The sequence below is a fragment of the Salvia miltiorrhiza genome, chromosome 7 (genome assembly GCF_028751815.1).
Source record: "Salvia miltiorrhiza cultivar Shanhuang (shh) chromosome 7, IMPLAD_Smil_shh, whole genome shotgun sequence".
Classification (NCBI taxonomy): Eukaryota; Viridiplantae; Streptophyta; class Magnoliopsida; order Lamiales; family Lamiaceae; genus Salvia; species Salvia miltiorrhiza.
The window spans coordinates 6360266-6386282 of record NC_080393.1 but is presented as its reverse complement, the minus strand read 5'-3'; the positions used below and the strand labels follow the sequence as shown (position 1 = coordinate 6386282).

Sequence of the window (26017 nt, the reverse complement as noted above, 5' to 3'; positions counted from 1 at the left end):
ATTGCATTTCGTTTAACAAATTTTCTTGTATTTTTGTTAGAAGTGTAACAGGTTTTGTTCTTGGGTTGTTTTTCACTATAAATTTTACGAGCTAAAATTACTATTGCAAAAAAAAAAAGGTCGTCTTCTCTCTTTTAAATTTGAAGTTTGGACTAGTCCACTCTTATCATCTGAAAATTAAATGAAAATGAAATGGGCCTACCAAATAATTTAATGTTCATCACATATTGTGCAAGCTGCGACCAAGTCAACAAACTGTTGCCTAACTAACAACCTACGTCCCCCAAAAGTCAATCGTTATACTTATCGCATCACGCAGAATGAGCCACATTCTTTTTCTTTTTTCTTTTGAATTCAACTATATTTTTCTATGATTGAATTGCATATTAAGACAGATGAATACTCATATTATATAACAATAAACCAATTGAATTGTAAAGATGTGGCGAGATCGCACCGTTGCTTGAAAAATTTGGTCATCCAATATAAAAATTGAATGACATGGCAAGTCTTCAATTTATTTCATATCTTTTCTATTTGACATTTTCATTTTCTTTGTTTTATAGCCTCGAATATATACGGTTGATTTTTATTTATTTTTTAAAAGGTTAATTGCATTAAAATACCTGACATTTTCCCAAAATCTGGTTTTTTTACAATCTTTTTAATTGTAGCAAAAATTTCAACGAGCTTTCAATTTATTGCAATGTCGGTCCGGGAAAAATTTTCGGTTAAATTAAATCTAAGTTGGCAGCCGGAATGCCAACGTGGCATCAAAAATGCCAAATCACACCCCCTCCCCCTCCCACATCACCCTCTCTCTCTCTTCCCCCATCTCTCTCGGCAGCAGCAACCACCGCCACCATCTTTCTCCGCCTCATCTCTCTCCACATCTCACCATCTCTCCTCGCCCAGACATAACCTCTCTCGATGCTACAATCTAAAATCCGGCGACTACAGTGGTCGGGTGAAGCCAACCTCCGTTGCTTCTCTCTCGGCCTCTCTCTCTCTAACTCAACGACAAACACCCAAAGCCACCGCAGACTTCATCCTCTTTCCTCCTATGAAACCCTAGATCCCCTTTTTAGGACCTCCGTCTGCTCGCTTCCCCTTCCCCTATCCCCCACTGCCGGCGAGCGAGGACCGACCTTTTCTGGGACCTCCACCGCGCGAGGTTTTCCGGCGGCGGAGTGTATGCAGTGAGGGCGGTGGAGGAAGTGAGAGAGATGGGATCTCTTGGCTGAGGCGAACTCGCCGCCGCTGCTCGATTCCTTTCTCTCTCGGTGGGAGATGGGGGAAGGAGAAACGTCCGACGGAGGTGAGCCGATAGTGTGGCGGTTGTGGCAGATCTGGAGGAAGTGAGAGAGAGAGTGAGAGCCGACAGGGAGATGGGGAACTTGGAAAGGGGATGGGGAAGAGAGAGAGAGAGGGCGATGTGGGAGGGGGAGGGGGTGTGATTTGGCATTTCTGACGCCACGTTGGCATTAGAAATGCTAACTCAGATTTAATTTAGCCGGAAATTTTCCCCAGACGGACATTGCAATAAATTGAAAGCTCGTTGAATTTTTTGCTACAATTAAAAAGATTGTCAAAAAATCAAATTTTGGGAAAAAGTCGGTATTTTAATGCAATTAACTCTTTTTTTAAAATCACGAATTTTAGATTCTTTCATGAGGTCATCAATTATGCAATTAGACTCTACTGGAGAAGCTGGAGAAGCTTCAACATGATAAATGAGTTTCCACTTAAGATGGCTAAGTGAAAATTGCAATCATTTTAAACAATTACAATAAGGGGGTTGCACGTCGTCGTTTTGACTTATGTAAGGTAATGATAGAAACGATGTCACACTCCTTAACTATTGTTATTAAAAAATAGGACCATAGAAATTGGAAATGGCTCACCAAATGACATTGGAGAAAGTATGAGATATTGTTTTGTATAATAGGAGTAAAATAGTTACAGCATTACAGTCGAAGTTGTGAGGATGTACAAACAACCTCTTACAAACCAGAAAAACAGTCTAAGCGATGAAGAAATAAAATTAAGACTAACTTTCTGTATGATGTTTATTACGCACCATTACTCCTCTTAGCTACTTCACAAGCTCATACCAAAAAGGTTGAAGAAGAATCCGAAAATATACACAAGTCCTCTACGTGCTCTCCCTCGCGTATCTGCTTGTCTCCTCCGCCACTTTGGTCCACTCAATTCCAATTTTCTCACTATATGCAACCTGCAACGACCATGGCAAAAGTTAAGGTCTCGGTGTTGAGAGAAGGATCATGCATTTTCTTCAACTAAGAAGAAAAAACCAGTTCTTCTACATGAACTCTTATTCTGTAGTACTATTCAGCTCTGTCGTTTCAGTTGCCTGCCAGACATGATTTATAGATAGACAGCAGCGTGTATTTCAAACTTGCCAAATTTCAGGAAGCAGCACATGTTATTGAGATGATGCATTTGAAAAGGCGGAGATATGGAGCCACACTAGGAAGAGTGCAGTTATTGTTGCTCAGGGACGTACCTGATTTGTAACAAATCCTTTCAGCATGTTAACAAAGTCGGCCTTTCTTTCTTCGTCAAGCCTTTGGATTTCGGTCCTATTATTTTCCTGTGATCATAGCACTTTTTACATCAATGTTCTGGACCAATTCCATGGAAGAAGACAAACGGCGCTACCTTTTTCCACCTTCTAAACATGATGGGAATCTCAACCCCACCTTTTGGTGGAGAGGCAGGAGAAGCGCACATTGAAACCAAAAATTAAGAAAAACTACAAGAGAAAGATGGCAAGAAATGAAAAGATAGCTTCATAGTTTGCTTAATGGGTTCTTGGCAAATGAGCTGCAAGGATATAAGAAGGGTTTTTATAATGGAAACCATGCTGAAACCATTCATTCTGAAGAATAATAATGTTATACCAAAACCAGATCGATATCTTGACCTTTAGGAAGTAAAGTCTTGAATACCTATGGCAACTATCAAGCCCAAAACAGAAAGAACTCACTGACAATAATCTCTAGCCAACATGTAATTGTTCTGTAATTTTTATCTCAATTGCAATCCAGCACCAGAAAAAACATGAGTTGCTGCAGATGTATTTGTGATCATTCATGACAAGAAGATATTAGATATATCAAGTAATAGAATAATATTCAGGCGAAGTATTTTGCTTTCCCATATTCCACATAAAAGCAATTACTACTTATCACGATGAATTAGTCAAGATCAAACTGAGTATTAAACTATCATGTTGTGGGAACACTGCACTCTAGAATTCTGTTCCTTGTAGTTCTTAACTCTAGAGAATCAGGGAAACTCAGACCTAAAATGCACAAGAAGTCAATGTACATCTGTAGACATGGAAGTTCTCCAGCAAAACATTCTACAGATCTTTATCTCTTGATAGAGCATAAACCTGGAATGCCCATAACCACAAGGATATAGTGCTTACGTACAAACACTCTAATGAAGCACCAAAGTTAGGATTTACCATAATCACAAAGTATCATCTCATCCTTCAAAGTCACTTTAACTATCCAATGAAAGTTCGTTATCTGATTAACAGGAAGGCAAATAGGGAAAACTGCAAGTCTGCAATGACCACAGTTTAAACAAGTAGTGGATCTCTAAGCTAACAGCTAAAGTGAAGCGTCATAACAGAAAGCAACTACAGTTCTCCTGCAATCAAAGTCCATATGATAAGTACAAACATATTCTAAACCTCAAATGGTCTCCATAAATTTTTTAGTATTTAAAAAAAGGAGCTCTGAAATAAAGGCAGTGTGTTATTCCAAGTTAGAAATTTCATGTGTAGTAGCACAACTCAAAATAACTTAACCTAAAAAAGGAACATGTAATACACATGATTGCATTGGCTAGTAGCAGAAGTTTCTCTTAAAGATTCTTTAGTTGGACAAATGGATAAACAACTACAGTGGAATGTCAGAGTCAAAAAGAGGATTCCAACTTCTTTCTCATTCAAATCTGTAAGATAATTAAATTTATTCCGTTAGAATAAATGGCAATAGACACATACTAAAATGACACTTGATGCACCACCATATTTGTAAAAGAAAACCATGAAAATACATGACTTCCAACTAAAACCTATTAGACAGGAAGATCCGAAATGCCGGGAATCGTAAAGCACACAGACAAATGAAACTTCAAGTACAGGACCACAAGATCAGGTAATGAAAATTCAATATAACTCACCAGTCAAAAAAAATCAATAAAGGGATTAATCTCGTTTAGATAATTTCAGGAAACAGTCTAAAAGTTTATACCTTAATCCTTTCATATTCTTTGATGGCACAACTTTTGGCATCCTCTGTGACCCTAATGGCATCTTTTAAGTCCTCCAACTTGCGAACCCTTGACTTGTCACCACCAAACATTTTAGATGAAGCAGTTTCAAGTTTATCAGCTCTTGAATGCAAGGCAGACAATTCCGATATAAGAGTTTGCAATGTCAGTAAGGCACTAGAACGATCTGCAAACGCACTGTGTACAGCTAACATCATTCCCATGTGTTCGTGCAATGAATCCTGCAATGCAAATTAGAGTTCAAAAATAAAATCACAATATTTAACAGAAGAATATTGAAAGATGTTTAACTCTTATATTGATGATGCAACAGCTACCGCCCACAAAAAGTTAATCTTTTTTCCATCACTCCATTTTTTGGATTGAAAGAGAATAATGAACTCAAAATGGAAATATTACAAATAAGTAAGAAAACCAGAAGAACCATATATTCCTTAACAAACATAATAAGTGAATCAAAAATAGACGGGGCAAACTTGTCAAGACTTACAAAATGCTTCACAGTGTGTGCATTTAATTCTCGATACAATCTGCTCACTTTAACAGCTGAAGTGGCTACATTTTTCATGTCAGTAGCCCTCACTCTTTGGGTATTTGATGTTGCCTGCTCACTCTCAAACTTGGTTAACTTGATAAAAGCCAACCCCAATTCTCCCATGATCTCCCCCATTTCTTGCTGTGCCTTAACCAATGATTCTGCCTACCAGTTCATAATACAAAAAATCAGGAGAAATGAATTTGAACATGGCAATCAAAACCAAAACTCTATTGGGAACTAAGTGCAACTTTGTCAAACTCAATATGCGAAATATTAACAATTTTCACAATCACTCTACTGAAAAACACAGGCTTGGATGTTGTGAAACCTGCTTCGACGCATTTGTGAGATGCTGCTCAAGATCCTTCAACTTGGCCTTTTTCTCCAAGAACTCCTTATCCTCCTCCTCCACAGACGGCCTTGCGTTACCCCAATCATTGACAACAGATTGCTTGAATTCCTTAAAGAACCTCAGCATATCCCTCCCACCTTTAGCTGAATGCACCACATCTTGCGGCTCAATCACACTACTCGACTCTCCTAACAGCTGCTTCGGCAGCCTCACAGCCCCATCAAGCATCCTCGACGCCATGTCAATGCTCGTGGGCAATGGCATTCTCCCCTGCACCGTCAAAAACACCCTCAACTCATCACTCTTTCGAATCATCGGATGCCTCGCGAGCCTCTTTAAGTACTTCTCCAATTCCACTCTTCTCTGCTCCACAAACTCCTGCTTCTGCATCACCTGACTTTCAACTAAACTCTTATCCGGCCGAGGCGGGATGAAGAACCCTCTGTAACCTTCACTCAGCCGATCTGACAGCGTAACTACATCCTTAAACCGCCTGCGCACGCTAAAATCCGACTCCTCATAATCCGCAATGTTCGTGCTCGTCATGATCAGATAACTGATGTAAGTATTCCCACCCGGAACAATCGAATTCGAGGGCTCAAACTCCTTCTGCGGATCCGAAACGCTGATTCTCAGATAGTCAGAGCTAGAAGACTGAGATAGAGGCGACGAAACCGTGTCCTCGCCGGAGATCTCGCCGTTTCCGTTGGATTCCGGGAGCCTTTCGTGGAACGGATGGAACATGTCCGCGTAGGATGGGGAATCAAGAGAGGGGTTGTGAGAGGGGAATAGGAGGGGATCCGAGACGGCGGGATTCGTGGCGACCGACGGCGGAGGGAAAAGGGGTTGCTCGGTGGAGGAGGAAAGAGTAGTCATGGCACTGCGGTAATGTGAATAGGATTTGGATGTAGAGACTTCTCCATTGAAGGTTTCTTCGCCGTCGCTATTGAGGGTTAGGGTTTGCAATTTATCATCTGCGGAAAGGGGGTGAAGAAATTCTTCTCGTTCTTCTTCTTTTTCCGCATTATTTGCTTTAGGATTCTTCTCTGATCCCATTATTCCTTCTGTGAATCTGCAATTTATGGATTTGGATCAGACTGCAGAAGAATTCGAATCAAATAGATGAAAGCTGATAGAAGAGTTGATGAACTTCCTTTCACTTCATCTTCGTCCAGCAGCAACAACTTCAGATTTTGTTGAGAAAATTATAAATACGATAATGACGTAATAAAATTGAGTTTGAGTGTGTAGGTGTTGTTAGTTAATAGGCACGAAGTTAAATCTATTTATTCAATTGTATAAAATGAGTATGAATATGATTTCTAATTTTATTTATAAAGTTGATCTCGAACCTATTAATTTAACAAGTGAAATCCACAAAGTTCGCGAATGTATTTTACTCTCTTCGCTTTGAGAAACTAATTACAATTTTCCATTTTAAAATATTTATAAAAATAATTTTATTGTATTTATAGACATAATCCACAATATATTAATACTCCTATATATTATCCTTAATATAGATTTGTCAATTCCACCACATGTGCTCCACCATTTTAATTTAACCTAAACTTTATTATCCATTATTTTTTAGAAGATTGATCTCTTGCTCTATTTTAAAGCTATTTCGAACATGATTTTTTTTTTTCATATTCACAATGCATTTAATTAATACTACTACTCCAATAAAATTTGTACTTAGGAGCTCACGAATCGAACACGAGCCCCTTGCCATTGCCAAGCCGGGAGAATAAAGGGGCGAACGCGTCCCATACACGACCCAATCAAGAAATGGGCCGAAAAAAATAGAGAAAAACTTGGGCAACACCTAACATGCCAAAAAAAAAAAGAAACTAGAAGTTGCAATTTTCATCGGCATTCTTCAATTTTTTGTATTATTATATTCTCCTCCTATAAATACTACTACAACTTCTTCACTTTTTTTCACACAAAATTCACCTTCTTCTTTATTTTCTTTATTCTTATTTTAGTGGTCTTCTTTCATTTTATTGTGGAAAAAAAATAGATGAAGATCGAATGGGAAAATTATTGGAGCAACCACCTCCAAAATTCAACCCCGTCTCCGGGGGAATTCAAATTCGTCCAAGAAAACTTTCTCTTTGTTCTCTCAAGAATCAAATGTAATGTCTACAGGGGATCTTGAAGGAATCAACTTAAACATCATTTTTACTCGAGACGATGATGTGGCGGATACCTGCTATGCAGACAGCGATAAAAGCAACGAGGCGGGTACATTGTGGCCAAGATGACGCTCATATGCACTTTTTTGGCCAAAGCTACGTTGAACGTCGTCAAGGGAGCCGATCAAAAGGCTCTCGTCTATTGGGGCGGCATCATCACCAAATACAACGAGCAACGACCTCCCAACACCATTTCCACGCGACGTGAAGTAAATCAAGTTGCACTTCTAACGCGCCCAAAATAACGTCAAGGTGTGGGAGGCCATTTAAGATAAATGCCGAGCGAATTGAGGCTCCAACATGAACGATGATCAAATCATCACTCAAGCGCGAACATTGTATGCCTCCGAGCATAGGCATCAATTTAAATATCCCCACGCTCGGAATGTGCTCCACCAGTATTAAAAATTTGCTTCTTATCACGAGGATGTTCATTTCGCCAGACATTCGAAGGGATCAGACGATCATTACACGACCATTTCTTGTAAACCGAGCATCTTAACGAGGCCCCAAGTCCATAAGGCGACAAAGAGAGACAAGGGAAAATGAAAGAAGAAGGCAGAGTCCTCGGATGAGCAAAAAAGAGCAATTGCGACCATGGAAAACATTGTGAAAGTTATGGACATTTTCTCTCAAACACAACGGGACCTTACCGACTCCATCCTCATGAGTAAGGATACGTCGCAAATGAATCCTAGCGAGTTGAAGGTTCACTTGAAAAAGATTGCGGAAATCAAACGTCGCCATTGAGTTTAAATCTTAGTATTGTAGGCCTTTTTATTTTTCAGTGTTATTTTAATTTGAATTAGTTTAGATTTTCATGTTTTTCTCAATGTAATTTTAATTTTTAATTAATGTAGTGTTAAATTTGAATTTAATAAAATTTGTGTTGTTAAATTTAATATTTTATTTAATTGAAAAACACATTAAATGTTGATACAAATCTATTTAATTGAAAAACACATTAAATGTTAAATCTATTTTTACAGATTTTCTGCATAAGCAAATCAACCTATCTATTATCTGCACTAGAATGTTGATACAACACAGAACCCAAATAAGTCGAATAACAGAAGTTAATCGTACAAAAACAAACAACATGCTACGCTCCAATGGCCTTGCACTTCAATTCTTGCTTTCGACTTTCTGTCGATACAAAGATAGACTTTACAGAATGGCTGCCTAAGTCTCATTCGTCAAAGCAATCCTTGAAGAACCGGTGTCACGTTTGCAGCAGAAAAATGACGAGTTGGTTGTGAGTGAATGTTAGGTCTCTGATTTTGCACTTCCAAAACGTAAGAATGATTGGAGCTTCTTGCTGCATTTATAGGCCTTCATGTTGTGGTTAGTTTCATCCACTTCCCACTTCCAGAACTTTCCTATAACTGCTGCAATCCATCTTCAAAAACTGCTAGTCGACCAGCCTTGGAATGTTGGTCATGAGATCATGGTTCCTGAAAAATAGGAACAACCTGCCCACTACTTTTAACCATGCATAACCGTCTATCCACTTATTAAAAATATGGTCAACAAGCATAAAACTGTATTTCACAACCAAAGAATAAGAAAACGTGAAAGGAAGGTAAAGATTAAATATATACAATTACCAATGGAGAGTCAAAGTATGAAGTCAAGGCAGACTCCGGAATGTTGGTTGAAACCCAGAAATGTTGACACCATGAATATTATCAACATTACACCCAACATTGAAAACACGAATGCTATCAACATTGGTCCCAACATTGTCGGAGTCAACGTTGACTCTAACAACATTGGTCCATAAATATATAAAAGTTTAAATCAATTCATAAATTAGATATAAATTTTAATTTTAGTATAACAATATATAAATGTTCAATTTATTATAATTTTACCATAAAAATTAAAATTCTCAAATTTCAATTCATTTGAAAGTCCCTTAAGTTAAAACAAAATCAAGCTAGAATTCATAACTTTGAAAATTATTAAGCTAAAATTAATTACTTTAAAAAGTTAGAAGAAACAAGCTAGAACACTGCAATAATTCAAATTCAAATGATGTGAAAAACCCCTCTATAAGAAAAATGATGTAAAAAGAAAAATGCACCATTCTATGAAAATTTACGAAAATTGGAGCTTTTGATTTCGTGGTAAAACCACAGCCATTTGAAAATTTATATATTGTCCTACTACTGAGTTGGATTTAAATCTCCACAGTAGATTTGTAGGAATGAAAAAAATGAGCTAAAAAATGGAGAAAGATTGAATTTGTATAGTAGAGGGAGAAAGATATGGCGATTTTGAGTTGATGGGTAAAGAATTATCTAATCTTACTCGTGAGAGTTTTATTTATAGATTATACATTAAATTTAATATTAAGGCCCGTTGATCAATGCAACTTAGCCCAAGTCTTGTTATTATATTTTATATTTTGGAGTGGATCATCAAAGTTGGCGAAACTAACATCTAAATTTGGCAGAGCTGATCACCAAGGTTGGCGGGACTGGCCGCCAAAGTTGATATATAACGTATGCTGCCGAGGTGATATGTATAATCACACAAATCTTTATAATTATATGAAACTTTTAAATTTATAAAGGATCGTACGTGTTTCGTATATTAGAACGTCATAATTAAAATGTGTGGTGGAAGAGTGAAGTTTGAGTCATACATTAATAAATTATATTGTGAGTGGAGTTTGGATTTCACGGTAAATATGTTATTATTGTGAGATAGTGTTTAAAAATAAAAATAAAATATTTTGTGAACGTATTAAAATGGTAAAAAGGGAACATTAATCATGCACTGGGGGAGTATTAAAATAAAATCCAGTGTTGTTATATCATATACTTCATGTGTGTTCCTTTTGTACACAAATATTATTGGCATGAACATAACCATGATGATGTAAAATTAGTTTGGATGAAATTAAGATAAAAAAGATAAAATGCCTACTTTTATCATATTACCACAAATGCCCCCATTATAAAACCCCACAGTCTAAAGCACCCAACAATCATGGAAAACTGCTGCGACGCCACACTCTGCTTACGCTAGGTTTTACCTTCCTTTTTCATTCACAATTCCGTTTCAGCCGTTGCGCTCCGTTCCATTCACACAAAGTATTGTTTTTCACATATTTTTCAAGAAAATTAGAAAGGGGGAAGCTCAATTCCACAGCGTGTCACACATTTTCAGTAATGGCGTCGAAATTCGGGTTAGCGGGCGGCATCCCGGAGCGGCGGGTCCGACCCATTTGGGATGCCGTTGACTCTCGCCAGTTCAAGAACGCACTCAAGCTGTCCACCGCACTTTTGTCCAAATACCCCAACTCCCCTTACGCGCTAGTGAGTGTAAATTTAGTTTCAAGATTGTCGTTGTTAATTGTTTATTGGGAGGGTCGATTTTTTATTGCTTGAATCGTTGTTGGCGATTGCACAGGCGCTCAAAGCTCTGATTTTGGAGAGGATGGGCAAGAACGAGGAGGCGCTAAGTGTTTGTTTGAATGCCAAAGAGATTTTGTGCACCAATGACTCCAATGTGTTTGTCGACGATCTCACACTGAGCACTCTGCAGATTGTTTTCCAGCGGCTTGATCACTGTTAGTGTTCGTTCTTCTTCAATTCATTAGTTAATTAGTTCGGGTTCTGTTCGTAGATGAGTCTGTGTTGAAATATTGGTTGGAATGGGCAGTGGATATGGCGACCAGTTGTTATGAGCATACTTGCACGAAATATCCCAACAATTTGGAGTTGATGATGGGCCTTTTCAACTGTTATGTGCGAGAGTATTCCTTCGTGAAACAGCAACAGGTTGGTGCCGCAGCATCTCGTTGTGTGTTTTCTTTATTATTTGGAATTCATGTCATGTGATTAGTGTTCGTGCCTTATTGTAGATAGCTATTAAGATGTACAAGACTGCTGGCGAAGAAAGGTTCTTGCTCTGGGCAGTTTGCAGCATTCAGTTGCAGGTTCGTCTGTTTTATCTATCTAGTTTGTCCCTTTTCTCTGCTACAATATGAGGTTACATGGGGAATTTCATCTACGGTATGTTTTCTCACTGGTTAATGGCATGGTCAACCCGATAAATTATGTTTCGAAAGAATCTATTTTTATTAATAATATTGTAATTTACATGGTTCAGAATAATGGATAGTAGTTTTACAAAATTTATCCCCAAGCATATGTTTTTCTGTACAGAGAACTCTGCAAGTTGTAATTAATGACACATAAGCTACTTAATTTTATAAGTTATCATACCTCATAATGTGATGATTGTTTGAATTTAGTCAATTATTAGTTCCTCAGTGCAGATGGTATAACATTGGTCAGGATAGTTTCAACATTTGGTTGATAATTATTGCATTTTTTGATGTTTGAATGTGAAAAAGGTTTGTTGTGGCAATGGAGGAGAGAAGCTTTTCCAGTTAGCTGAAGGTTTACTCAAGAAACACATAGCTTCTCATGGTTTACACGAACCTGAAGGTTTCTCATTTCTTTCTTAGTACTGTTTTTTGGTGATTTGAAGGAAATGGGTTATATATTTTTGTGAGATTGTTAACTGTTTAGCCACTGAAAGAACTATGTTGTATGCAGCTCTCAGCGTTTATATATCTCTGCTGGAGGAACAACATAAGTATAATGATGCATTGGAGATTCTTTCTGGGAATTTGGGATCTCTTATGATGATTGAAGTGGACAAACTGCGTCTAAAGGTACCGTACATTGCAGAATATTCTCCTCTAGTCAGTGTGTCAATCACAATATTGTTTTTTACCAAAATATTTTGTTCTGTGTAAAGAATTTCTATTTGCATTTATATATGGTGTCTTTGGCATTCTATATAAATTTTGTACAATCATATAAACTACTTACCACTTTGATCTTGAGTTGAGTTCTTCTCACTCTAATTGTTAAATTCTCACAGAAGAGTTGTGAGCAAAAGGTCCCCGACTTACGCTTAAATTCTGTTTTGTATGTCGTATGACTCCAAAACATGGTTTCGCACACGTTGGGTGGTGGGGATTTGTTAGTTTATTCATCAAAAGTGGAGTAGTGTTTCTAACTTTTATTATTCTATGAATTGTTGATTCCATGGTGTGCTGGTAGTTTCTGTTTGTCTTTATTCAAGCTTGTTCCTGTAACTTTTAAGTTGACAGGGAAGGCTTCTTGCTAGGGCAGGAGACTATGCTGCTGCAGCTGATGTGTTTCAGAATGTTTTAGAACTATGGTATGCTACTAAACATCGATTTGATGAGTTTGTGCCTAAATGTCATTTTTGTTGTTTATTAGGGCAGTCATTTCGTACTTGGTTATTTATGTTTGAGTGTCCTTCCAAATAATACATGCAGTCAAGCTAGCTTTGAGCTTTTATTCAGAAAAATAGAATAGCTTATGTTAATAATTTTAAACTTAGAAAGTGATAAATAAACCATTACCCGAGAAAACTCTACATTTTTTTGGCTGTTGTCCTATACAGCCTTTCTCTGAGATTCTGGGAGTCTCCCATTCTATCAGAAGCTCATGGAAACCATTTTTTTTTTTGTCACGACTGTTAATCGTATTAACATTCTTCTTGAAGCCTTGCCGTTTTTATTTCAGAGGTGTGAACCCTTGCCTTATTTCGGAGGTGAAACGGGTTTCTAAAAGACTGTAGTAGTTTCAATTCGGTAGTCAAACTTGATGATTGTATTATAATATTAGCTTAACTGCTATAGATTTTTTACTTTACCATTGTTTAACATACTTTTCCATGACCTTCACTGATGCACTTCAAACATATCCCCCTTGATTATTCACATAACTTTGTTTTGAACGTGTAGTCCTGATGACTGGGAGTGTTTCCTACAATACATTGGCTCTCTGCTGGAGGATGATAGTATCTTGGTCAAAGATAACGGTCCCATTCACACAACAAAATCTATTGACTGCATTAATACTCATATCTCCGGGGAACTTGTAAGTTCCTGAAAACTTAGTCAAAGAACCTAAAGTCTACGCTACTACAGCATTTAACCCAGTTTACTTCTCTATGCAGTTTGATTCACGCATGTCAAGAGCCGTGAACTTCGTACAAAAATTAATGGAGGCCAATTGTAATTCTGAAAGAGGTCCGTACTTGGCACTTCTTGAAATTGAAAGGCGGAAGCTTTTGTTTCAGAAAGGTGATGCTGACAAATTGCTTCAGGATCTGATGCAATATTTTATCAGGTATGTTTCAACATGATGCACGAAAGTAATTACTTATCCAATACATTGTAATCTCCTTTGACAGCAACCCGTCTTTTTCTTCTTCTCACTCTCATCATGCTTCACAGCCTTCTCTTTCTTTCTGATGTTTCATTTTGATCTTTGTGTAAAGTTGATCTGGGATTTTAATTTTCAACTTATGATGATTGATGAGTTCAACTTACAACATGCTCTAATTTTCACTGAGGGCCAAACATGAAAAATTGGCGAGGGCTCTAGTTTTCTTCCTTATTTACCTGTTAAAGTGTATATGAGATGGTTTTTTGACATTTACATACGTCTTTTCTTTGGTCATACTATGGAATGCTGTATTCTCTTGGGACAGGTTTGGTCACTTGGCCTGTTTCGCTTCTGACGTTGAAGAATTTCTTCAAGTCCTTGATGATAATAAGAAGAGCGAGTTTTTAAGAAAGCTAGTGAAGGAGCGTGAAGCAACCACAATCGTGCCAACTAAAGCTCTTGGGCAGTCCATAACTGTATTCAAAGTCCAGAACTTAATTGGCGATTTATTATCTCTACCAGTGGATGGTATGCCTCAGGCCCATTTCATTTGATGAATTTATCTGGCCAGCAGTTTCTTTTACATTTTGCCTTTCATTCGTAGTGGCCTTCATTTTTTGCGTTTTCCCAGATGAAGCTTATTCATTACAGAATATTAAGTGAAAAACTTTCACGCCTTTTTTTAGCTTCATCAAGTTTTTTACTGACATCAAACTCCACCCTGTTAAATAATTGATCCTTCTTCCCCCAACCTCTCTCCTTTTCTTTTCCTTCTTTTCATACTTTGTATATGTAGGTACTACCATTCTTATATTATGTATCCTCTGATTTCTGATGTTGCAAGTCAGTTTGTCCTGTCATCATGCCTTTTGGGGTAACTGCAATTATTTATTTATCTGACAGAGCTCGAGAATATGGCTGTACAAATGACACAAATGTTCTGTAAGAATCTTCCACTGTCTAAAGACTTGGATGCACAAGAGAGCATGTATGGCGAGGAGCTTTTGTCAATGGCATGTAATATTTTGGTTCAGGTACTAGTTTATGTTCATTGAATTGTGTATTTTTTTCCTTCATTTATCTGCTCAAGTCTAAATGTTCAGGAATTTCTGCTGCATCAGTGGCAGAGAAGACTAGTCTGATATTATATATTTTTTGTATTGGAACATTATAAGGAACAATTATTTTTTGTTTTTTGAACGAGTTAGCTGAGTGCTGGTGAACATAAAGATCCAGTTTCATTTTTCTCCTTTCTCTCATGTGCTCCTCTCTCAAGATTTTGGTTTTAGTTTTTTATATTTGTAGCTTAGTAGTAGATCAAAACTTATCTCGATCTGCTTGTAATATTTTCACATTGTGGCTAAGCTTTTCTGGCGGACAAGGGATCTTGGCTATTTGGTGGAGTCTATTATGATTCTGGAGTTTGGATTAGCTATCCGAAGGTTAGAAACATAATTTTGCTGATTTTTGTTCTCGTTACATTCTGCCTTTTCCCTAGTGTTGGCAAACATGAAATGTATATTAATCGTGGTGGTGGAAGTATTACTAGAATGAAACCTTGTTGTCCATTACTGTAAAGTAGAAAGTTCGAGTGCTATTAACTGTCTTTGAGATATGTGTATACAGATGAGGTTTATTTTATTAATCTAGCATCTCTCATAGGAGAAAGGAAATTTTTTTACTTCCTTTTCCTTTAACTGTATGATGGATGAAAGGAATCAGTCAATTGTTACCATGTTTTTTAATAGAATAGACTTATATTAGTTTTGGTAATTAATAAACTATACACTGTGTGCATTTTATGACCACATATAAATCTTAACTCTCATTACCCTGGTTATGTTTGCAGATATGTCTTTCAGTACAAAGTTTTATTGGTTCATCTTTATTCGTATTGGAATTCCCTTCCATTAGCTTATGAACGGTATGTGGAAGATTCTGCATCAACACGTTTCATCTCTCCTCCCCCACTCCCCCCTCTCTCTCTGTCACACACACACACACACACACACACATCAACCCACATCCATTCACAAATATATAGGTTATATTATATGCTACTATATTTTTGCGTTTGTTGGATGCGGTCCATTTCAGAATCTTTTGCCAGACCTGCCCTGAGTTCTTTCCCATATCTATGTAGATATAAATCCTTGGATGTGAAGAATATTTTGCTGGAGACAGTGTCTCACCACATATTACCACAGATGTTAGCATCTCCACTCTGGCCAGATCTGAATGATCTGTTAAGTGATTATTTGAGATTCATGGATGATCACTTCCGAGAATCAGCTGATCTCACCTTCCTTGCGTATCGCCACAGGAATTACTCGAAAGTAAGTAGGAGGCTCTTAATTGTATATCATTATACCTAAATTAGTATCTTAGTGGCATGTCACCTTTCTCTTGAACGCGAAGTGCTTCTTAAGGTTGATACCTTGTATTAATTCTCCACTGGAAGATACTCTTGAGGCGATTCCTACCTGGCTCGGTAATGTGATAGAGTGAAGGGATTGAGATTAAGTAGAGAACAAGAGAATAGAAGGAAATAAATTGAAATAAATACTGAACAAAGAAAACAGAGAGTAACCCTCCTCTTGCGAGGCCTACAGCGAGAACACTGTCCCGAACTCCTCTTGCGAGGCCTACAGCGGAAGCTGTCCAGAATAATACTGCAACAATAATCCCAACCCTAACTCACTAATAACTATTTAAAGACCTACAGAAACTTGAGGCCCAAGGAATATCTTGGAGCCCACACAAAAGCCTGACTCATTACTTTATTCTAGCCCTAAATAACTTAAGCCTAAATAACTAAATAAATTAAAGAAACAATATATAATTAATTAACTATAACTAAATAATGATCTGTATCATAATGTCGATGCATTTTTGTTTTTCCCTTTTCCCTTCATTTTATTGAAAAGCTAGAATTTCTTGATTAAACCTACTAATCCAAGGTTAATGTGCATATATATATGATGTTGAATATTATAAAATATACACTCATGAACTTATCTGGTCAATCACGTCTTTCTGTGCTTATTGTGTTTCAATTGAGTTGTATTTGAATTAGCATTTTGGTCACATTAAGATTATCGAGCCAGCACGGTAAGGGCACAATTTTGCCATTCATATATCAAAAACCCAGCTAAATGTGTCTTTCACATCTCGCACAGCATTGACAGATTTACCACAGTGGTATATGATTCATAGATCTGATTAAAATTTAAAATTTCACGACGAGCTCTCTTCGATATAATTTAGTTTTTTGGAAGTTGAAAACTTTAAATGAGTGTCACACTCAAAACAACATTTTACAAAGGCTCTTCAGACTTTGCATGTATCCTGACTGGCACTTTGTTTACTAAATTAATATGCTTTCAGTCATATTGTTGTTTTCTTATCGTGAAGTGACTCGACAATTTCGTGATTGATATTAGGATGTGCTGTATGAATGCTTATAATGTTCCTCTTGTCTACATGGTCTCAGGCAATTGAGTTTGTCCAATTTAAGGAAAGATTGCAACGTTCCAGTCAGTATTTGATGGCGAAGATTGAATTGCCCATTTTACAGCTAAAACAGAACTCAAATAAAATCGATGAAGAGGAGGTACCTATGTTGTGCCTTTTGTGCTTTTCCAGTTCTTGTTTACTAGATTATTCGACTTATTTTAGATCTACTTTTTAAAAATTTATTTTGCAGTCCATCTTGGAGAACTTGAGATATGGAACTCACTTTATTGACCTCTCAAATGAGATCGGAAGCAAGTCATTGACCTTTAATGAAGACTTCAATTTACGGCCTTGGTGGACACCAACTTATGATAAAAATTATCTATTGGGTTAGTGCTTTCCCTACCAACTGCTTTATTGTATATACTATTTGTTAATCACAGTGATTATTCAATTGCTTTATCCAAAAATTAGTGAAAATATTTCATTCGTAACTGATAATTTCCTTCTCTAATGGTGTGTTTACTGATCATCCTTATGCCAACCTATTAAAAAACTGTCATGGTGATTGTCATTATCATCATCTGTTGACAACTTCTCTATGTTTGCAGGACCCTTTGAAGGCCCATCGTATTGTCCTAAAGAAAACATGGTATTGATATTAAGCTGTTAGTTAGTATCTATTCTCCGATGCTTGGAGTATATAAATCTTGTGGTGAAAGTTGCAAATGGATTTTCAATGGATCAAACAGTTTATAGTAAAAGTTATTCTCTATCGGTTTTATCAAAATAACATCATCTTGAATCTCCTAATGAACTTCTGATTGAGACTATTCTGCAATAGTCACAGAACTTTGACTTAAATTGTGTGATTGCTGAAGTTGTATTTGTACGTAACTCGATTTTCTTTTGGTCGGTGAACCCATGCTTCTCATGTCAAAAGCTATTTAAAAAAAAAAAAAAAAAACTGAAGTCCTCAAAAGGATTGGAATTTGATGGATGTCTTGCCTTCGAATTCAATGTACATAAATTTGTTTTTACAAAAATCGAGGACTGGTGAAGCCCCTTTATTGGACAGTGTTATAGGATCCTTGGTATGATTTAATGTTTGTGATATTTTAAGTTACCTTTACTACTTGTGATACTGATCCAGCAATTGAAGGACACTTGAGTATTTTCAATTTCACCTTTTCTGAACGCTCATATTAATATTTTCAATACCTTTTCCTTTGTATTTTTGCTTCTTTCCTTATCCTTCTCTTATGCGCCTTTACCTTCTGCTGTTTTATCTCCACAAGAATATGGAGTTGTTTTCAAAACTATATTTGTTGATTATTACATATTTCACGCTTGTTGCAGCAAAATCTGATCAAGCAAACAGAAGTGGATGCCGTAAAAAAGATAGAAAAGAGATCCCTTCTTCCACGAATGATATATCTATCAATATATTCCGCTTCCGCGTCAGTGAAGGAAAACATTGAAGCCAATGGTTCGGTAGTTGATCCAAAGCTCTCATTGGAGCTGAAAATTTTACTTGAACGCTACGCAAAGATATTGGAAAATCCCTTCCAAGATGCTGTAGAACTCGTCTTTGGGGTATCAAGCGGCCAGAAGCCCCTAGAGGTTGTACTTTTCCATCTGAAACTTACCATTATTTTTGTTTTTCGGTCTAAAACTTACCATTTCTTGTGGCCAGAAGCAATCATGCATTCTGTTACTTATCATGAACCGCGTTATCAGATGAGAGCTATAGATGTATCGCATTTGTGCTACCTTTTTTCTTGGCAATCGTTTTATTAGTAAGGGATAAAAAATACTGACATGGCTTGGACTGTGATCCCCGCCTTGCCTGCGTTTACAAGATGAAGGGATGATTTATCAGTTTGCATTTTTGTTATAATGCTTATTTTTTCAAACTCGATTGAGGGTTCGAGTCGTGCTATAAGATAGGCCCTTTTGCCCCCCCTAACGATTCATATCCCCTTATGCAGGCACCTAGTATGGATATCATTGACTGGACAAATTTTGCTGTCTTTTTGAATGCTTGGAATCTAAATTCTCATGAGATTGGCCGAGGCGATTCTGGCCGTAGTACTTGGAATCTAGCGAATACTTTGCTGAGGAAATATGTCGAGGAGACAATCAGATCTGCAGGGCCGGTAGTTTCTTCTCCAGGAAACAATCTTCCTTTTCTGGTGCAGCTTGTAACCGAACCCTTAGCTTGGCATGCTCTAACCATCCAGTCCTGTGTTCGGTCATTGCATCCTTCGGGAAAGAAGAAAAAGAAAGGCGGATCTGTCGAGCAATCAAACTCTAAGCTGTCGAACGAGATTCAGAACTCAATCCAGTCGCTCTGTGAGACGATAGAGGTTGTCACGAAATGGTTGAAAGAACAGCTCCAGAATCCCCACGATGGAAAATTCGAAGCCATGTATTCCTGGGTTCAGAGAGACGACATGTGTGATGGACCGGGGAAAGTCTTCAAGATACTCGAATCTTCTGTGTCAGCAATGAAGGATGCGGAGGTTGGTGATAGGATTCTCGAGGCGCTGCATTCTTGGGATCCTGCCGAAGTTGTGAGGAAGATCGGGGCCGGGCAGGACTGCTTGCTGTCGGAGTTCCTCAAAATCTGCGAATCGAGAATCAAATCGTTGCAGGCTCTGAGGATTCAGCTGTAGCTCAAAACCATCTAAGGCAAGAGTGAGTTGAAGAATCATTTTCAGGTAATGAATCCTTATGCTCTGTTCGATTTGGGGATTATTTACCTGCAACAACCATTTTTTGTTTTCATTTATTTAAAACTTTTTTGTTGCAATTTTTGTAGTTTGGTTTTTTTGGGGTTTAGCTTCACTTCCATTCATTTTTTTAAACAAAATGTATGGAAATGGGAAAAATTGGACAAAACTTGTCTGTTGAGATTCATTTACATTTTTACTAGTTTTGTAATGAATTCACAAAGTGTACCATTGAGTTTTTGTTATATGTTGTATATCAGAGTAAATAATTTATCTATTCATTTTCTATATTCTATTTCGTATTTCATTATTCAATGTCTGACTTGATGAAGTAAAATAAGAGTGAAATTTATTGAATGTATTTATTTTAGTTGGTTGGTTGCCTATATCATTGAAATAAGTGTGTTTGCAGCTTCAGTGAGTTCGTTGCATCGTTGATGAAGAGTAGTTGGTAAACGAACTGATCACAACTTTCTAATTTTTTTTAATTAATAGTAATTGCAAACTAGTGCCTTGATTGAAGCTGGTTTTAATTTTGCTTATGAGTAAAATTGTCAAAAGTGGATTGACCTAATCCAATTTGATTCGAACTATTTAGTGCATAAATGTGAGTTGTTATGCCATAAGTCTTATGGGTGTGTTTTGAGTAGCTAGGTCTGAAAAATATTAAACAAAATCGAACTAATTATCTATATTAAGTCAAGCGAAAGAGATGTCAAAATATAAATATCACCTAAACCCAGCGCATAATTCAACTTAATTTTTTTCCCAAACAATATTTCAGCTCAATTTTACTAAGTCGCCAACAAATCCTACCTTTCACACTACAAAATTCAATTTCACAAGATAAATCTGATGATACATTTCAGGTAACAGTTGCTTTCTCCAAATTGGTTTATTTTACTAGTAATTTATTTGACTGTTTGGCTAACTAACGCCTATTTTATTTTGGTGCCCTTTTTATTTTATTTAATGTTAGAATAAACACAGTTTACTATTTTGAGATATAAATTGGTCATTGAATTAAAGATAATAAGATCACAAACATAAGTTGCTATGAGGTTTTTCTATTACCATTTTAATTACATTTCGTATTATAATTACCATAAAAGTATGTCACGTGTATTAAATATAAAACTACCATATAAGCTGAAAAAACAAATATTTTTTTGTTAAACTGAAAAAGCAAATATATTTGTTCCATTTTCATGTATTATATATTTCTGCTCTAAAGCCCCATTTTATTAACGCTGGATTGTGCAAATGATAGCAACTAAATTGATTTTTTATTTATTTACGACATCTACTAATTTAAGCATTAGAAGGTTTATCGTTTAGCCACCTCAACTATTTCAGTACAAAAACTCTAATTTCAAATATCAAAGCTAAATCACGTATAAAAGTGGTAGAAATCCTTATAGTCTATAACTATGTATTAAAATCACAAATCAACTTTGAATCCCTTAGAAGATTAGTGTGTGAGTGTATATTTTCTTTCTTTGATAATGATAATTTTCTTTAAAAAAATGTTTATCTGCACAAATAAGAAGGGATTTTTCCCACTTAAAAAAAGAAGGGATTCATTTAATTAGCTTGCTTATAAATTAATAACGCTACTAGATGCACCAATCCCATTTTAGAAGATTTTTAGTGCAGAACAATTCCTATTATCCACTCTCCGTTTAACTTGAAATTAGGGGTGTAATCGAACCGAGCCGAACCGAATAGTGGTGTGCTCAAGTTTGGTTTGTTTAGTATCGAATCGAATCCCGAACTTTACTTACCGAATACTTTGAGGCTCGCGAGCGGCTCACGAGCCTAATCGAGCCTATATAAACTTTCTAAATTTATATTTATATTCAAAATATTGATTATTTTATTTTAAAATAAATTATTTTATTCAAAATAATAAATATATTAATTATTTTCTTATAACAAATAAAATTAATTAGAGATTTAATACAATTATTATTAATTTTAATGGATAAATATAAGTTGTGTCTACTAATAATTTATATTTTTCAAACTGAATCACTTGACGAACATGTTCACGAGCTAACGAGCCGAATACTACTAAGCTCAAGTTTGGTTTGTTTATTTTACGAGCTTCTCTAAACGAACTTAAACGAGCTTTTTTCGAGCCGAGTTCCGAATAGTTCGCGAGCGGCTTGGTTTGTTTACAGCCCTACTTGAAATACATTACTTCTATATGAACGCAGAAGAATAAATGAAAGTTCTAAATTTCATATGATTTCTATGGCTTCGTATTAATTTGACTATGTCATCAAAGTCTCGAACCGCAATAAATAATTTTCAGAAACCACTAATAAAGTAGAACTTATATCCCTTGTCATTTTAGTATAAAGCTCAAACTCTGCCTTCATCACTTCAAGTTCACTAAACCAAAAGGCCAAGTAAAAGCTCTCTCACTCTCTCACACACACAAGTTAAAGAAAGAAGCAAGAATGAGTCTATTATTCATCTTTCTTTTAGGCATACTATCTCTCGCCACTTCCTTCCCCGAAACTCACTACCATGAGTTCGTGGTACGTCTTCAAATTAATTTTTTACTACTTCATCCCATTTTTCTCGTTCGAATTTCTAACACGGCCGCGCGCAGGTCGAAGAAACGCCGGTGAATAGGCTGTGCAAAACTCGCAAGATAGTCACGGTGAACGGACAATTCCCGGGGCCAACCATTGCCGCAAGAAACGGAGACTCACTAGCCATCAGAGTTACCAATCGAGCCCGTTACAACGTTACCATCCATTGGTAAGTCTATGCACACCATATCTCTAACCACAACACGCGCCAACAATTCAAATTTAGATAATCTATGTTGCATTAAACCACCCTTTCGATGATCACATCCCCTAGCCTAACCGTCGGATCATGCCACTAGGCACGGAATACGACAGATGCGGACCCCATGGGCCGACGGGCCCGAATTCGTGACGCAATGCCCCATCAGGCCCGGCGGAACCTACACTTACCGTTTCAAGATAGAGAACCAAGAGGGCACATTGTGGTGGCACGCCCACAGCCGGTGGCTCCGGGCCACCGTCTACGGCGCCCTCGTTATTTTTCCGAACTCGAGCTCCTCCTATCCCTTCTCTGCACCCAAGATTGATGTTCCTATCATTCTCGGTAAGTTTTAGTCACACATTTTCTGTCACAACCTTATATTTAGAGTCAATCGATAACTATAGCGATGATATCTTATTATTATACATTTGAAACGACAAATAGGTGAGTGGTGGAATAGAAACATCCTTAAAGTTATGAGACAAGCCCTCTTCACCGGAGCTGCCCCAAATGTTTCAAACGCCTACACGGTCAACGGTCAGCCAGGAGATCTCTACAAATGCTCTACCCAAGGTACATGACATGACAAGAAATCAACAAAATAGTACCCTTAATCATTCCAACAATGAAAAAATTATGAATGTAACAAGTTTTTTTTGTTTTTTTATTATACTATCAAACATTTAATATCAAGACATTCTATACGATTAAGATAAATTATTTTATTACTCAAATCAAACGATTCCTTATTAGTTGGACCTCTAAATAAAAATCCTGGCTCCGTCGCTGTCAGGCACAACCAAAATCTCAGTGAACCAGGGAGACACGGTGATGCTAAGAGTAATCAACGCTGCACTCAACCAAGAGCTCTTCTTCAGCGTGGCCAACCACAAACTGACGGTGGTCGGAGCCGACGCCGCCTACAACAGGCCCTTCACCACCAACGTGATCATGGTCGGACCGGGGCAGACCACCAACGTCCTCCTCACGGCCGACCAGCCACCCGCGCGCTACTACATGGCCGCGCGTGCCTACCAGTCCGCACAGAACGCGGCCTTCGACAACACCACCACCACCGCCATCCTCGAGTACAAAACCGCCGCCGTCGCCAACCCCATCCTGCCCCGACTACCGGCCTTCAACGACACGGCCACCGTCACCGCCTTCACGAGCCAGCTCAGAGTCATACGAGCCCAAGCCAAAGTCCCGACTCAACTCGATGAAAATCTATTCTTCGCCTTCGGATTAGGCCTCATCAACTGCAATCCCGGCCCTCGATGCCAAGGGCCTAACAACACGCGTTTTGCCGCTAGCATTAACAATGTATCCTTTGTGCTGCCGAGAAGCGTTTCTCTTTTGCAAGCCTACTACCAGAACATACCGGGAGTTTACACCACCGATTTCCCTCCTTCTCCGCCGCGCAAGTTCGACTACACGGGCAACGTGAGCCGGGCGCTGTGGCAGCCCGGCTCCGGCACGAAAACGTACAAGCTCAAGTTCGGGTCGAACGTGCAGATCGTGTTGCAGGACACGGCCATCGTGACGACCGAGGACCACCCCATCCATCTACACGGCTACCACTTCTTCGTCGTCGGCCAAGGCTTCGGGAACTTCAATCCGGCCACCGACACGGCTACCTTCAATCTCGTTGATCCGCCGGTTCGGAATACCATCAACGTTCCGGTCGGAGGGTGGGCCGTCATCCGTTTCCACGCCGACAATCCAGGTACTAACTCCGTCCCAATTATATTGACTGATTGTAATTTACATAAGGATTAATAAGAAAAATAATTGAAAGTGAAAAAATATATAAGTATATTTATTCTTTAACATGCTTATATTTATTATTTAACGACTAGTTAAGTCTTGAGTCAATCAAATATTAAATAAATATATATTAATAAATGAGTCAAAGATATTATTTTTATAAAAATAAATTTATATATCTGAAACATAAAAAAGACCCCCTAGATTTGGTGTTCACTCTCCCCAATTCCCCTTCCTAATTATAACTACAATGATCTAATTACAACATAAATAAAGTTACATGTTTATATAAATTAGACTATAATAATGAAGTTACATGTTTATGTAAATTAGAATAGTTCGCGCATGAAATAAGATATCAAACAAGTTAATGAAGTTACATGTCATCCGGCATATAGCATTTATGAGACAGTGAAATTCATATAATTAAACACGTGTTTGTTGTTGTGGAGTGCAGGCGTTTGGCTGTTCCATTGCCACATAGATTCACATCTTACTTGGGGTTTAGCGATGGCATTCATCGTCGGAAATGGAGAAGGGCCGTCGCAAACCGTCGAGCCGCCGCCGGCTGATCTCCCACAATGCTGAGGGAGCCTTTCAGTTCCCATTTAAAATTTAATATGTTTGGTGTATTCTACATATCATTTCATTTTGTATTTTCGTATTAATTTAAGTTTTTAAATGTTGTAGCCATATTTATATACGTGTAATGTGATTGGGAAGAGAAGATTTACAGTTAGTATAAAAGTAGCCGAAGTGGTTCTATAGAGCATTGAGTTTGTTATTGTCTCGAGCAAGAAAAAGAGTTGAACCAATTACAGTTGTGTATGGTTCGCAAATTAATTATGCATTCTTATTACAATTATATGAACAACTTTTACTTTTTATTTTTCTTATTTTCTTTCCTCTATTTGAGTTAAACTGCTTCAATTTGAAGGTGTTATCATATAATATATAATAAAAATGAATTTTAGAGCAGTCATGCAAAACAGAGAAAATATAAATTTAAATAAATTAAACACCATCCCATTTGCTCGTGCGAAAGATATATTAATCTTCTCAAGAATAGATTTTAGGACAAATGACGCGAAATGAAATATTCGTACCATTTAAATATCAGATGTGTTTGCATGATAGAAATGTGAAATCACACGAAAATCGGAATAACACTAATTAGAAATAACACTAATTTGAAAACAATATTTTATTCATCTTCTTCAATTTACAACAAATTCAACTACAAATTTCAACACTAATTTGAAAAATAATATGAAATAAAACGAAATCCCGCAAATCTAACTATATCATAACTAAATTGGTTGAGGGCGGTTTCTTTCGTCACTCTTCGTGTTAGTTATTATGGAGCGGTTATATCTCTATATAAATTGAACGATTACTTTTAATCATTCAAGTTTTATTATATTTCGTATCATATAATATAATTATGAGTAATGTTTAGGTTCACCTTTATCCGCCCTTACTGTGAAATGACCCGCTAAAGAAACTAAATCTGGAGTTTTATCCGCCCTTACTATGAAATGAGCCTTGCCAAATCTGTAATTTTTAAGTGCGGACTCTTTAAGGGCTGGAAATGACCCTACTAA

The 26017-nt window shown here is 37.2% G+C and overlaps 3 protein-coding genes across 3 annotated transcripts; 2 read left to right on the top strand and 1 right to left on the bottom strand.

Annotated features, from left to right (window-relative positions):
* Window positions 1-1913: 1913 nt before the first annotated feature.
* LOC130992064 (sorting nexin 2B-like) lies at window positions 1914-6476 on the bottom strand. Its single transcript, XM_057916536.1, has 5 exons — window positions 5199-6476; window positions 4823-5032; window positions 4293-4553; window positions 2528-2614; window positions 1914-2236 (listed from the first exon to the last, which is right to left on the bottom strand). Exons 1-5 carry the CDS (start codon window positions 6276-6278, stop codon window positions 2156-2158), a joined length of 1719 nt encoding a protein of 572 aa, XP_057772519.1. The 5' UTR covers window positions 6279-6476; the 3' UTR covers window positions 1914-2155.
* A 3894-nt stretch (window positions 6477-10370) lies between these two features.
* On the top strand, window positions 10371-20118 carry LOC130992063 (N-terminal acetyltransferase B complex auxiliary subunit NAA25). Its single transcript, XM_057916535.1, has 19 exons — window positions 10371-10749; window positions 10844-11003; window positions 11096-11214; window positions 11298-11372; window positions 11793-11886; window positions 11998-12116; window positions 12561-12631; window positions 13224-13359; window positions 13439-13611; window positions 13976-14178; window positions 14554-14684; window positions 15016-15092; window positions 15500-15574; window positions 15794-15986; window positions 17144-17263; window positions 17357-17495; window positions 17718-17758; window positions 18466-18729; window positions 19098-20118. Exons 1-19 carry the CDS (start codon window positions 10603-10605, stop codon window positions 19782-19784), a joined length of 3024 nt encoding a protein of 1007 aa, XP_057772518.1. The 5' UTR covers window positions 10371-10602; the 3' UTR covers window positions 19785-20118.
* A 1972-nt stretch (window positions 20119-22090) lies between these two features.
* LOC130992062 (laccase-3-like) lies at window positions 22091-25296 on the top strand. Its single transcript, XM_057916534.1, has 6 exons — window positions 22091-22387; window positions 22462-22613; window positions 22744-22988; window positions 23091-23219; window positions 23440-24372; window positions 24871-25296. The coding sequence occupies exons 1-6, from the start codon at window positions 22307-22309 to the stop codon at window positions 24999-25001; spliced, it is 1671 nt and encodes a 556-aa protein (XP_057772517.1). The 5' UTR covers window positions 22091-22306; the 3' UTR covers window positions 25002-25296.
* Window positions 25297-26017: the final 721 nt, after the last annotated feature.

Excerpts from the sequence above, each read along its gene's own strand:
- LOC130992064 (XM_057916536.1), bottom strand. The coding sequence starts at position 6,278 with ATGGGATCAGAGAAGAATCCTAAAGCAAATAATGCGGAAAAAGAAGAA. Across the intron at positions 4,554-4,822 it reads CACACACTGTGAAGCATTTT|GATTCATTGCACGAACACAT; the intron begins GTAAGTCTTGAC and ends TTTGCATTGCAG. Across the intron at positions 2,615-4,292 it reads AAGAATATGAAAGGATTAAG|GAAAATAATAGGACCGAAAT; the intron begins GTATAAACTTTT and ends CTATGATCACAG.
- LOC130992062 (XM_057916534.1), top strand. The coding sequence starts at position 22,307 with ATGAGTCTATTATTCATCTTTCTTTTAGGCATACTATCTCTCGCCACT. Across the intron at positions 22,614-22,743 it reads TACAACGTTACCATCCATTG|GCACGGAATACGACAGATGC; the intron begins GTAAGTCTATGC and ends TCATGCCACTAG. Across the intron at positions 22,989-23,090 it reads TGATGTTCCTATCATTCTCG|GTGAGTGGTGGAATAGAAAC; the intron begins GTAAGTTTTAGT and ends AACGACAAATAG.
- LOC130992063 (XM_057916535.1), top strand. The coding sequence starts at position 10,603 with ATGGCGTCGAAATTCGGGTTAGCGGGCGGCATCCCGGAGCGGCGGGTC. Across the intron at positions 11,215-11,297 it reads CCTTCGTGAAACAGCAACAG|ATAGCTATTAAGATGTACAA; the intron begins GTTGGTGCCGCA and ends GCCTTATTGTAG. Across the intron at positions 15,987-17,143 it reads GCCACAGGAATTACTCGAAA|GCAATTGAGTTTGTCCAATT; the intron begins GTAAGTAGGAGG and ends ACATGGTCTCAG.